This window comes from Podarcis vaucheri, assembly GCF_965113315.1.
Source record: "Podarcis vaucheri genome assembly, chromosome: 4".
Classification (NCBI taxonomy): domain Eukaryota; kingdom Metazoa; phylum Chordata; class Lepidosauria; order Squamata; family Lacertidae; genus Podarcis; species Podarcis vaucheri.
In genome coordinates, this window is record NC_138762.1 from 30,817,274 (window position 1) to 30,830,928 (window position 13,655).

The following is a 13,655-nucleotide window of genomic DNA, read 5'->3' on the forward strand; positions in this document are numbered from 1 at the left end:
TGGTGGCCTCTTGTGCCTTCAAACCATACCATGGAATGGATATGAGCTGTAGCTCAAAACATCAGGAGGGTAGCAAGCTGGGGAAAGCTGGTATAAATGATAAGCTTTCCTGAGTCAACTTAGCTCCAACCCCATCGCCATTATTCACACGTGATGGGGGAACTCCAAAATACTGTTTAATGTTTAATTATGTTTTTGTAAATGCTGGAAGCTGTCCAGAGTGGCTGGGGCAACCTGGTTGGATGGGCAGGGTACAGATTATTATTATTATTATTATTATTATTATTATTATTATTATTATTAGTTCTAGTAGTAGTAATTTGAACAAGTTGTTTTTGGATTTCACAGGCCACATGCCATCCACTCAACAACTCTGGCTCCCATGAAAAGAATCTGCCGTAATTACCATTTGCAGTCTCAACGAAGGATTCATTATGAATTAATCAATGCAACTGCCATTGTCATTACAGGATGGAGATAGCTTTCTATACATTGCTTCCCATATTACGTTCATTAGACTTTAAGCAAGGTCAGTGAGCAGGACATACTGCAAGCTATCCAATCTTAAAGAGAAAAGTCGCAGCTAGCCTGCAGTTGCCGCTCTTATTCTCGCCCACCAAAATCAAATCACTAGAAGGAGGCTATCGGAACCAGGTCAAGGTGTTTTTTAAAACTCAGATGTTAAATATGTTAAGAGTAAGGTTGTTCAAGGCTGGTTAAATATTGATATAACTTGCTCAGTGAGGTGTGGGAACTACAGTGGAAATGTGAAGGGTTACAAAAACCCTGTCAGTTCTTTCTCTCAAGAGGACAATGTTTTCCCTTCGTTGTCTCTCTTATTTTTCTTTGTGTTTAAGCTTTCTTACTTTTATCTTTCTGCATCCTGAAAAGGGCAATTGGGTGTCCCAGCAGAAAATCATTTCCACATCTGATAAAGTGTTAAAAACACATGGTATGGCTCTCCCAACATTGCATCAGTTTAGACTGACATACCATGTTTAAATTCTCTCCACACTGAAAAACAACAACAATAACCCTCTCTACCCATAGAAATCAAGCACACGGAGGCAGGAGGAGGACGTTAGCTAGGGGTAGCCAATGTGGTGCTCTTCATGTATTATGGAATACAAATCCCATTATCCCTTGGGGGTGTGTGCATGCTAGTCTACAACATCTATGAAGAATAGGGAATTTTTAATTCCTCCACCTGTATTCTGGTGTAATCCCAAGAGAGCATTTCTAGATGTGCGGTTTAGCTTTGATTTTGACCTTCCAAGCAGTAGATGTGTATATATTCTGGTGCATATATCTACTTCCCTCTGGCACGGATAACCATTTGAACAGCGAGAGTCACTCAAAATAAATAGGGGGAGGCCCTTCAGGCAGGAAATATTTTGCACCCAAAGCTGGTCACTGGACTGTAAAGTGGGTTATGTTTGGGACTTAAAGGGTCCTTATAGCAGGATGTCAACAACAATTTTTAAATATTAACTATCAAGCACTTTGCCCATTTTACAGATGGACAATGTTTTGGTTGCACTACTTGAAAAGCAGCTATCACAGTCGTGTGCTGTAATTTTACCATGTCCTGTTTAACATATATTCCCTGGTGTTTAATGCCCTGCTTAATATATATTTGTATGCATGTACATATGTATGTTTGAATAATCCAAAGCAGAATGTGTATTTGCCTTTGTGTATTTGCACAGTTATGTCTTCCAGAATCCTAGGGGTGAAATGTTGCATTAATATAGCTCCTACCTTCTTAAGTACTAGAATCTTTCCAAAATTTTATCCACTCTTAAAATGAGCTTATACCGATGCCTTATTAAATCTTCATTTACTCTTCGACTGCATGCAAAAATTCAACCATGTTGTCCTTCATACTATAAAGTAGAGGTAAATCTGTCCATATAATACGAAGACATTTCGATGGTTATATTAGGATGTCAGAGCAGTAGCCTGCATAGACATTGCTGGTATATACCTAAAAATTTAATCTGGTATTAGCAGCAGTTCCTTGCAAACATGTGAACATTTGTTAGTCTTGGGTCGTCAGAAAAATGTGCATTATTTGTTTCTAACATTGTCCATCGGAAAAGTTAAAATACTGATCAAAGGTTTAGAATACTTAAACAAATATGCCATTTTAAACATCAATGGAATGGCTTACATCAATAGAATGGAAGACCACTGAGCATCTCCTCTACTGCAATAACTCTGATGGTTATTTAAGAAACAACATCTGTATATATATATATATATCAAGATAAAAACTATTTATTCTAGCCTGGTCTGCTGCACTTTGATCCATGCATTTTAGTTAAATTCTAGAAAGGGGGGATACTGAATGCACTGTAAATGCTTGCGATGACTGCTGCCACCATTATGATAATGAAGGTAAAATATCACACACACACACACACACACACGTGTGTGTGTGTAATATACAGTTTTGAAATCCTAGTCTTTTGAGGTAAAATGCATTTGACAATCCTCTGGCAATCCGCCGCTGCATCTTAAAAAAATAAAAATAAAATAAAAATCACAAGCAGACCTGAGGAATATAAATATTAAAATCTAATAAACAGCCGCTGGATAGATGAAGAAGTGATTAATTTAGGAAAGGCACAGCATCTGTTTCTGTAGCAAGATTAGACGTTTTAAAAAGAAAACCCATCGCAAGTAACTACCCCGTTCTCCATAGACATCATCACAATCCTATCAATTTTGTGCATCACAGGATAGTACCGAAGAGGAGGGGGATCCATGCAATATACTCTTTTTTTTAATCTGTTGTTTAAAAAAAAGTATAACAAAATGTGCATACTTTGAAACACAAGCTTACCAGCACATATACAATGCATTTTATTTCGTTGAACTGGGGGGAAAGCTTCTAAATACTATGTTATATCAATGCATTGTTCAATCTATAAGGCAAAGGTAGTGGTTGGGGGTGGGTGGGAGGGATTTAAAATGACAGTATATAATTTCACATCTCATAGAGAAAAGGAATATCAATCTATACACGTGGGTACTGGTGTCCTGTTGCCATATCGTGGGTCTAAAACAGAAGGGAGCACAGGACAGTAGATGCCTTAAAACCATAAATGTGAAAGAAAACATCGCTTGAGCATATCCATTTTATTTTATTTTTTCTGTATACACTGTCCTTTTAACTATAGGGATAACTTGAATACTGAGCATGTGCAATGAAGAAAAAGCTTGCAATGTCAGTGTGAATAATGGGGTGAGGAAGGGGAATGAGGGGTGTGGCATCTCAATCAAAGGTTAAAATGAAACTGATAAAAGCAGCATATGGACTGGATAACGAATTAAAAATAAAATATAAAATGTTTATCCACTGAAGGAACTGGTTAATGGAGACTGCCAGCACGTTGCCATGGAAACACTGACTGTTGGAGCTGTACCATCTCATACCTTATCCAATACATTCCTGGTTGTTGGTAGTAGTCCAAAGAACCTGATCTCTTGATGGTAAAACCGTGGTCCAGCTGAGCAGAGAAAAACGGGGCAACTCAGTGGGTCGACATTGTGCTAGAGCATTAAGACCTCCAGACCAACACTGTCCCTTACTTTGTGCATATTTAATGTTCACTTTCACAAGATAGTACTCTAACATCCTTTTAAAAAATAAATAAAATAAAAATCTATGCATTGGAAATGGAAAAATAAGAAAATGAAAAAATAAATAAAAGAAAGAAAAAGAAAGAAATTAGCCCTAAAAAATCTACCTGGCTGACTTAAGACTAAAGTGAGATAGGAGAATGCATTTATTTCAACTTCTGACAATTAGTCCGTTTATATAGCAACAAAAGTAGGCTGCCCCTTGGGTTTCACATACGTATAGATCCCTCTCCCCACCCCCTGTTTAACGGCAAAGGGTGTGTGGTGTTGTTGCTTTTTTATTTAAAAAAAATAGCAAATCGTAGCCATTCCTTGCACCAGAAGAGACCAGACTACACAATGATCAAGTTATGCTTCTTCATATTTGTCGAAATGTGCAAAGATAAAAGAAACACATTTTGACATTCCCATCAATCTTTGTATGTCAGGTTTTGGGGTTTTTTTAAAAAAAGATCTTGTAGACAAGGGATACTCAGGAGTCCTGAATAACTGTATATTCCTGTACCGTACACATGAGACAAAAGGAGTAAATAAATGGTTGCACTGTAAAATCTTTACTAACTTGTACTGAAATCCAAGTTGTAAGCTTAATTTAATATTTTTGTAGGGCGAAGTATATTGGTACATGTGTAGGGGGTGGGGTGGGGGAAGCACATGTTCCATTTATTTCTTCAGTTGTACAGAGGCTGGGTTAGCAAAAAAAATAGAGGTGTTATTTTTCTAACTTTTCCACAGCGAATTGACACGTAGGTGGGTCACTACTTAACAGGTAATTAAATGTTGTTTTAGTTCTTCAGAGAGAGAGAAAGGCACAATGTGCAGTTTAATACTGGAGAATGCTATAATGCTAGAATTGTTACATGGAAATCTATTAAATCTATATTTATTTTTGTTTCCCTCATTAGACGTATAATGTGGTGACATAATGCTGAATGTTTAGAATTCATATTACAAGAGGCAGTTTGAAACATTTCCAGATTTTTACTTATTGAAGCACACACCCTGACTCTGAATCCACACAAGGCATAAATTAATATGTTGCTTTGTTTATTTTGTTTCATTAACCCGTGCTTAGTCTTATGCAAAATATTTTAAAACATCCGAAATGATTGAACATTTCCTGCTGAAAATATGAGGCCCTTATTATGCGTGTGTTACACCCTAGACTGATCCATGATTGCCACCTACTGGCACACTTGTGTGACGCACTTGCCATACACAATAGCCAACCTTCCAGGGGGTTTCCAATCAAAATATTGCATTATTATTTGAATTTCTGAATTATTGTAATGGGGAGACACATTTGACCACCTCTCTCTCTCTCTCTCTCTCTCTCTCTCTCTCTCACACACACACACACCCCTTTTCTCTATTTGCTAAATACAGTGCTGCTGTTACTTTAAACAAAATAGGCTAAAGGAACAGATTGCAAATAGGACCTGGAGGAAAGCTGAAAACCAAGTAATATTTGAGGAGTGACACCTAAATAACAGCTTATTCTTCGTGCTGACCCCAGCTTCTAATGAGTGGTGCACCTACAAGCTGCCTCCATTCCCCCCTCCCCCCATTTTATCTCTCTCAGCTGAACCCATGGAAATATATTTGCACAGAGAAATTTAAGGCAAATGGCCAGTGAACAGCTGGAAATACAAGGAAGTCCTGCAGATCCATCCACAATTAGAGACATTGGGTGGGATTTCTAAGCCAACCTTTGCTCGTCTGGAGACTTCCAGGCGTTTCGGACTACAATATCCATGAGCCCGACTGGTTGCCGAAGGCTGTTTTAAGCTGCCAAATGATCAACTTGCTCTCAAGTAATCACCTCGGAGGGAGTGCACCTGGGTAAAGCTGGTAAGAGGGTTCAACCTTCCAAGATTACTTGCAGGCCTCAGAAGAAGCCATGAAAAATGAAGAGGACGGCAAAGATAAAAGAAACGTGTGGGGTTCTCTGCCTTGTCTCCCTGCCATAAAGACAGAGGAAGTGGAGCCAACACTCTAGAAAGAAGCAGGAAGCCAATGTCCAAAGCACTGAAGAGTTTGGGACGCCCTGCCAAACCCTGATGAAAATCAAAAGCAGAAAGTATCTGCACTAAATATGAGGTGAGAGTCCCAAGTGGGGTTCCTCACCATGCAGACACAACTGCTTAAGTTCTTGCAAGCAGCCTGCTAGGGCCAGTCTCTCAATTCTGCTTGCACTTTACCCCAAGGGTAAAATAAAATATAATAATAATAATAATAATAATAATAATAATAATAATAATAATAATAATTTTATTAATTATAGCTTGAGTTGGGGAAGAGCTAATCTCTTGAAAACTGGGGTGGGGTGGGGTGATCCCTGGCTCCTCCTCCAATAGAAGTTTGTAAAACTAGGCTGACAGTGCCTTTTGTCATTGGTGACCATGCCCTCGTGAATCCTGGCAACACATGATGCTGTCAGCATAGCTTTACTTATGTCCTAGTAGGAGTAGGGAGCCACCCACCACATATGGCATCAACCTAATCAGAAAAATGAGGGTCCCCCACCTTTTGCAGAGGTCATCACAGGCACTGGGCTATTTAGCAATTTTTGGGTGGTGAAAAGAAACACTCAAAGGGCCCCCCTGATTATCAGGGTAAAGGCTTGTACTCTTTGCCCATCACTAATATGCACAGCATCATTCTCTGCACAATTCTCTAGATGGGATTGGTTTTTTGGGAATAGAGGTGGAAGCTGCAGTTTCATTTCACTGCAGTTCTCAGAAAAATACTTCAACATTTCATTGCAGAGTTCTAATAAACACATTTTTGTCTGCTCTTTTGACTAATACACTTTGTGCAAGCAATTTCTCCTAATATAATGCATGCTTGGACATTATTTTCACTAATATATTCATTTTTATCCACACTTTCTCCCTATTCATGCATTTTTTGGAAACATTCTTTGGCTGGATAACCAGATTGCAAAGTCTGGATAGGATGGCTCTGTTTTGGTTCTCACATTGTTTTTCATAGAATACGTGGATATGCTTGATTCAGCTTTAAATGTAAACTGAGTCAGATTCTTCCCCTATTCCTAGCTGGGATGGACTGTGTGGTCTGCTGAGGCTGGCTTTCATGTGTGCACTGGCTTAAGTGCCTGCAGGCTGATGTACACGCTAGAAAGCTCCAAAATAAATGGTTCTTGAAACACATTGATTTCATTTTGAGAATGAAGGATTGCAAGCTTTAATGGGTGAATTAATCAACTCCAGCTTGTTTGGCTAATTAACTAGAGAGGGTTAATTTAAATCAGCAGGGGCTCAGGGGTGTGTGTGTGTGTGCTCATTTTGGAGACCATGTTGGTTTTGGCAATAGGAAAGAAATATTAAAGGTAGCCTTTCTTTCCAAGAATGAATGAGTCTTAGTCCTTGCTTGTAACATTGTATGTCACTTTGGGCTACAATGTCTCAGAAAAGAAAGAAAGAGAGCAACCTTTGAGGTTTCTGTAACATGTAAACTATTTAAATGTGATGAATTAATCAGTTAAAAGACAAATAATTAGTCCACTAAAAATTCTTCACTTGCCGACAGCTGCACTAACAACTCATTAAGGCTGCAGACATGCCTCACTTAAACACAAGAACCTTTACTGAAGCTACTAAGTTGTTTCTGCAATGGTATATTTTAAGACTGACTCATAGCTTAAGATGAGAGAAGAAGGTGACACAGCAGCAAAACAAGCTATTGCTCTTCTAGGCTGCATCAACAGAAGTATAGTGTCACAGTCAAGGGAAGGAATAGCAATAGAACCACTCTACTCTCCCTTGGTCAGACCACACCTGGAGTACTGTGTCCACAATTTAAGAAGGATGTTAACAAGATGGAACATGTGCAGAGGAGGGCAACCAGGATGATTAAGGGTCTGAAAACCAAGCCTTATGAGGAACGGTTGATGGAGCTGGGTATGTTTAGCTTTGAAAAGAGAGATGATAGCTGTCTTCAAATATCTCAAGGGCTGTCACATGGAAGAGGGAACAAGCTTGTTTTCTCCTGCTCTGGAGGCTAGAAGAAGAGGAGTTTGGATTTGATATTCCGCCTTTCACTCCCTTTAAGGAGTCTCAAAGCGGCTAACATTCTCCTTTCCCTTCCTCCCCCACAACAAACACTCTGTGAGGGGAGTGGGGCTGAGAGACTTCAAAGAAATGTGACTAGTCCAAGGTCACCCAGCAGCTGCATGTGGAGGAGCGGAGACGTGAACCCAGTTCACCAGATTACAAGACTGCCACTCTTAACCACTACACCACACTGGCTAGGACCCAAACCAATGGCTTCATGTACAAGAAAGGAGAGTTCGATTAAACAACAGGAATAGCTTTCTGAGAGCAGAAGCTCTCTGACAGTGGAATGGACTCCCTTGGAAGGTGGTGCTCTCCTTCCTTGGAGGTTTTGAAGCAGAGGTTGGATGGCCATCTGCCATGGATGCATTGCAGGGTCCCTTCCAACTCTACAATTCTAGAGCATCCGAGCCTTCTCTTAAACATACTTGCCTCAAGCCACACAGAACTCTCACAAGAGCCAGTGATAGGCATCAACTTGGATAGCTTTAAACCATGGAGCATAAGTCGATCATTGGCTACTACCCATGATAGATATGCACTGCCCTTGGTATCAGAGGTGGCAGTTCTCTCAATATCAGTGCTAGAAATCACAGCTGTTTGCCCTTAGGTTCTGCTTGTGGGCTTCCCATGGGCTTCTGGTTGACCACAGTGAGAAGAGGATGCTGAACGACATGGACTAAGAATTCTTGGATCTTTGCACTGTTGCCTTGTGTGGCGAGCCACCACATGTGGAAACAGGTTGAAGGGTTCTCTGAGGAGGCTCCTGGAGGTGACTAGGCCCACCCTGTCCATTGGCTTTCCCTAATCCTCTAATCATTTCAGGTCAGGCTGGAAATTTGTGGCTAGCTGAAGTACAAGGTATGGTTCCTAGGGCTTCCAATTCTTGGCATCTCTGGGCCTAGAACTGGCAGAACTTCCTCAGTGTTTCCACCAGGGGCTTTTGCAATGGGATTTAAGTATGTCTAATGTAGTAGGTCCTATGGAGCAAGCTTGTGTATCTTTACTGAGAAGGAAATACCCCCAAGTTCAAATAAGTGTGCAGAGGAAGAGGAGTTTGGATTTGATATCCTGCTTTATCACTACCTGAAGGAGTCTTAAAGTGGCTAACAATCTCCTTTCCCTTCCTGCCCAACAACAAACACTCTGTGAGGTGAGTGGGGCTGAGAGACTTCAAAGAAGTGTGACTGGCCCAAGGTCACCCAGCAGGTGCATGTGGAGGAGCGGAGACGCGAACCTGGTTCACCAGATTACAAGTCTACCGCTCTTAACCACTACACCACCCTGGCAAAAACCTGTTGTTTGACTAAGGATTGCAGTCTTAGTCAAACAGCAGGGTTTTTTTTTGAGAGGGGTGGTTCATAGTAGCATGATGCAACTTAAGTATGGAAAGACAAATTCATCAGTTTGCAGCTCATGCTCTGCAGAGAGTTCGGCCTTTCCAATTAGCCACTGTCAAAATGGCATTTACATTTTATTTGGTGTTCCTGGTAATACATTTGAAGCCCTAATCCCCTCATACTTCCAATTTTACTGAATCAGTTTGCAATCAGAGTAATTTTCCAGGCAGGACGCCATTTTTTTCATCCTACTTTCACCTTTCTCCCTCAGCACCGCTATATGCTTCCTGCAAACCTCAAGCTGAGATTTGCTTCCAGGGCTAAACCTAGGAGCTTCGTTAAACTAAGCAGAATGTTATCATTAGCCTGTTTTCTTCTGCTTACTCAAGGATGACAACACACACACACACAATTGTGTCTCCACACAAACACACATGACTCAACATGTTAGCACTCATAACTTTAACTCAAATTGAATTATACTTGGCCAGTACATTAAATTGTGTGTTTATCTATTTAAAAATTAAAAATCACTTGTGTGTATTAATTTGCAAATGGAAAAGTGTTGCTAGTCAAATCTGTGGGGCAACACCATTTTACCACAACTTCTTCAAGACATCTGTATTCAGTTAAGCCATAATTGTCGGCTCTCCTCAGTGAACGGAGACTCTGGCAGGCAGCAGTGAAGCCACTAGTTTGAAACACTCAAAGAAAACAGTGACAAGTTGATAGAAAGCCTATTTATAGTCCTGAAGCAATTACTTGTATTTTTAAAAGCATTTTTCAGGCTTAGGAGGGTAAACAACATAGAGAAGAAAGGAGCATTCATTGACATAGCTTACTCTCTTGTGTAACTATAAAATCACAACTACAACCCGCAGAGAGAATACTATATGTTTGTTTTATGTAAAGCTATCAATAACAAAAGATTAGCACTGCCGTGGCTGCAGGCCTCTTGTATAAAATTCATACTTCTCAGGTCTGAAAGACACTATTTGGCAACATATTTCATTTATAGGAGATTTTCTAACCAGACCTTCATCATATGATAACAGGGCTGGCTACAACACACCAAATTAGGAAAACACTACAGTAAAACCAATTCAACACAACTTACAGAAGCAGACAAAAGTGCAGCATCATTTAAAAATGCATTGCAAAACTACCACTGATACCAAACATTTATTTGCATGAAAAAGCTAAGTGCCCTACATATTAACACCACAAGTTATCATCAGAGTTCATCACCCTTTTTTTTCTTTCAATGTTTCAAATGGCAAATGGTAAAGACTGGGAACCTGTGGCCCTTCAGAGTTTGCCGGACTCCAACTCCCACCAGCCCCAGCCATTGATCAGGGGTGATGGGAGTTGTAATCCAGTTACATCTGGATGCCCCCTGGTTCATTAACCCTGGCGTATGGGTACAAGAGATACGTGACTATTACCACTTTGCAAGAAATGTCAGTTACCTTTCATTTTCAATGAGTAACCCTCACTGGGCAAAATGCTTCTTGTTCTTCGAGGGGGAATTGAGAGGCATGATCAAAATGTGTCTTTACTAAAGCCACAAGGAAAGGCAGATTTAAACACTGTAATTAATATCCTTCATTGTGAACACCTGTTCACTTCTAGCTTATTCATTCTGGTTCACTTCAAGCAGTGTTGGCTGATGCTCATTGGGACTGATAGGGTTGAAGACAGGAAGACCAACAGTAGGAGGTGCCAAAGCCAATATCAAGTCCTACTAATTCTAGTTTTGTCTCCATCACCTGCCTCCTTGCTGAGCTCTCCAAGGGCAACTCTTGAATCCAACAGCCTGGGCCACACTCTCGACTGCATGATAAGAAGAAATGGCTGGACCAGCCTCAACTGGCTTCAAGAGGTGCCCTCCTTTCAATAAGAACAGAGGTGGGTTCTGTGCTACATATGCATCCAGTGCACAAGGATGATCCAATGTAAGCTACAGCCCTTCCCTGTAATCATATTCAGTTGCTACTGAGCTTCACAAACCTTCCTGGTTTCCCCATTTAAAAGCCATCTAAGTCTGGGACATCACCACTTCCTGTATGCTTCCTTGAAGCCAATGCCTGTAAGGCTAAATTGGACACACACGTACACAAACCTTGTAAGCATTTGCATGCTGTATTCATCCACTCATGTTTACTGTACGTTCAAACTATTTTAACAAAAAAGGGAGTCAATTAACTTAAGATTTCTTAACACTAAATTCTGGCACTTGTAGAGTATCTGAGTTAAGAATTATACCAAATGCTATCTTATAATTGATTTAAAGCCTATCTGCATTTTAATTTGAGTAGCTGGCCTTACAAAAACTGGATTTAGGCAGCATGCCAGCACTTAGTTTCCTAGGAGGAAAGGTGACCTCAATGGGACTAACTTTTGAGTTGCAGGCAACTCTGATTTTATTGCTGCTGAGACTGTGCACTGGAACATGTGGGTTTATTAGCATTATCTTGCCTGTTAGCTTTTAGAGGTGCCTCACACCACAGAAATCAAATCTCTCTATATTCAGAAGAGAGCATTCCATGAAGGACCCCCTATATTATGAAATACCTTGCCAGAAGAGGCAAAGCACACAGTGTGCTGTGAAAACCTTTCTTATTTCTGCAAGCATTTCTGGAATGTTGATTGTACCAGGTCACTTTTAACACTCTACTGTTTTATTTATGGTGTGTGTTATTCCATATTTTATTTTGTTGCAAATTCTTTAGAGGTCTACTATTACAGGGGGAATCATAAATATTTTTAAAGAAGCAAACAAGCACACATTTATATATGCATGGTGAAAATTTGTTCTCTGCGTTTTTGGAAAAGTTAGATGAAGTGGCAGGGCTTGTGTGCACATTCATGATAAATCACAGTGGTGAATTACTAGCAGGAAAACGCCAATCTCCAGTACTAAACAGACAGGGTGCCAATATTCAAACAATATAGTGCTAAAAACCAAAACAAAGATCCGCATGTCATTCTATTTCTATGCCATTTTCGCTTTTTGGTGAGAAGCTGCATTGCAGTGTCTTTCCTCAATTAAAATATCAAAACTACTTAAAGCAATCAGTTTCCAGTGCAATTGGTGCAAATTAAACAAAAAATAAACATAAGCATAATAAAGGCGGCAAAGGATGGGTGAAAAAGGAGCTGGCAAAGCATTTTGAAAGAGCTTTTGAAAAGCTATGAAATCCCCCGTGTAGAGGACCTGAGCAAGTGCTTCTCATGGACAAGCGTGCTGGCAGCCCAATTGAAAAGGTTTTCAGCTGGGCAGTTGAGAACATACCTGATATTTCATATGACGAATGCACATAATGGGATGTTTTAGTTGTGGGAAACAGCTACTGTCGCTTTGGTTTTAATGGAACATTTAAAAAAAGCAAATGCTGACTGTATTTTTAGCCAATGAGATGAATAAAAACAGTGACCAAACCTAAGGAAAGCATGAGGGAAAGATTACCTTCCATTTTTGAGGTAGGGATTATTTATTCAATTCTAACAGCTAAAGAAATAAAATCATTGGTGGGGTGGGAGACGATGAGGGGAGGGACAAACACTTGCAAAACCAAATAACTCTGGAGCAAGCGTCCAGAAAAGATGGGCTGAGCCAAACGAGCTGAATTTAATTCATGCCGACTTAAAATCCCCCCCAAAAGGGCCAAGCCAAAAAAACTCCCCAAAACCGTGAAAGTGGGAGAGCTACACGAAAAGGGGCTCCATCTGCACTTTATCCAAGCTGGGAACAAATGCCAATTAATCTTGTATGGTCAATGGTTATTATGTTCGATGCATCATTCTGATGGCTCTTTCTGGAGCATGATTAGTAGGCACATTTATGAAAGGAAGCTTAAAAAGCACAAGCAGACGTAAAGAAAGAAGATGGGCATGTTAAAAAACAAACAAACCCAGTGACTGCTCAGTGATATTAATTTAGGGAAACCCAATGACTTCTGTGCATGTTTGTGGGAAATGGATAAATGATAACCCTGTTAGCTACTGTTGGCCTTTCTGTATTTATGGTTGAAAGAAGAGGAAGCGAGGAAGCCTGGTACATTTTCAACTGTGCTATTATGTGCAACTGAGATTTTAACAGGGCTTCTGCAGAGAATTGCAAAAAACCAAAACAAAAAACCATGTGCTCCACCAGAAGCTTTGTACGGAGTTCTGTTTAAATCTCCAGCCAGTTTGATTCCTGTCTGGAGGGAAGCAGCTAGCCAGCTTGTGTCCAAAGAGTGATATGTACACTGAATAAAATCTATGGGCACATAGATTTGTATCTTATAATGAAAATGGAAGTTTCTTCTCTTGGGTGTCTTTAAAAAAATGAGAGATTCGTTTAGGTTATTAAAATGCTCCTATAATTCTATCAGACTGTGATGGAAAAATTAGGGCCTAGTCCTAAGACCGTATTAGGCATTCCACTATCAGTATCTTGAGTTGTGGGGGTGGGGACATTGCACGGCTGCCATTCATGCACATAGAATGCTCCATGGATCAGCTGTATACATGCCACAGCATGTAGGGTGTTAGGAGCCAATGCAGTGGGCTGCATATTGCTAATCCGTGCAGTATTTCAGTGCCA

The 13,655-nt window shown here is 40.2% G+C and overlaps 1 protein-coding gene across 4 annotated transcripts in view; it reads right to left on the reverse strand.

Moving 5' to 3' along the window:
* DCLK1 (doublecortin like kinase 1) overlaps positions 1 to 13,655 on the reverse strand; it is a 200,260-nt gene that overhangs the window by 8,237 nt on the left and 178,368 nt on the right. Inside the window, exon 17 of one of the 4 annotated variants that reach the window (XM_082221573.1) lies at positions 3,442 to 3,515. The exons of the other annotated variants lie outside the window; for them this stretch is intronic. Coding sequence (XP_082077699.1) covers positions 3,442 to 3,515 — 74 coding nt within the window. The remainder of the gene's footprint in view (positions 1 to 3,441; positions 3,516 to 13,655) is intronic. 4 annotated transcript variants of the gene reach the window in all.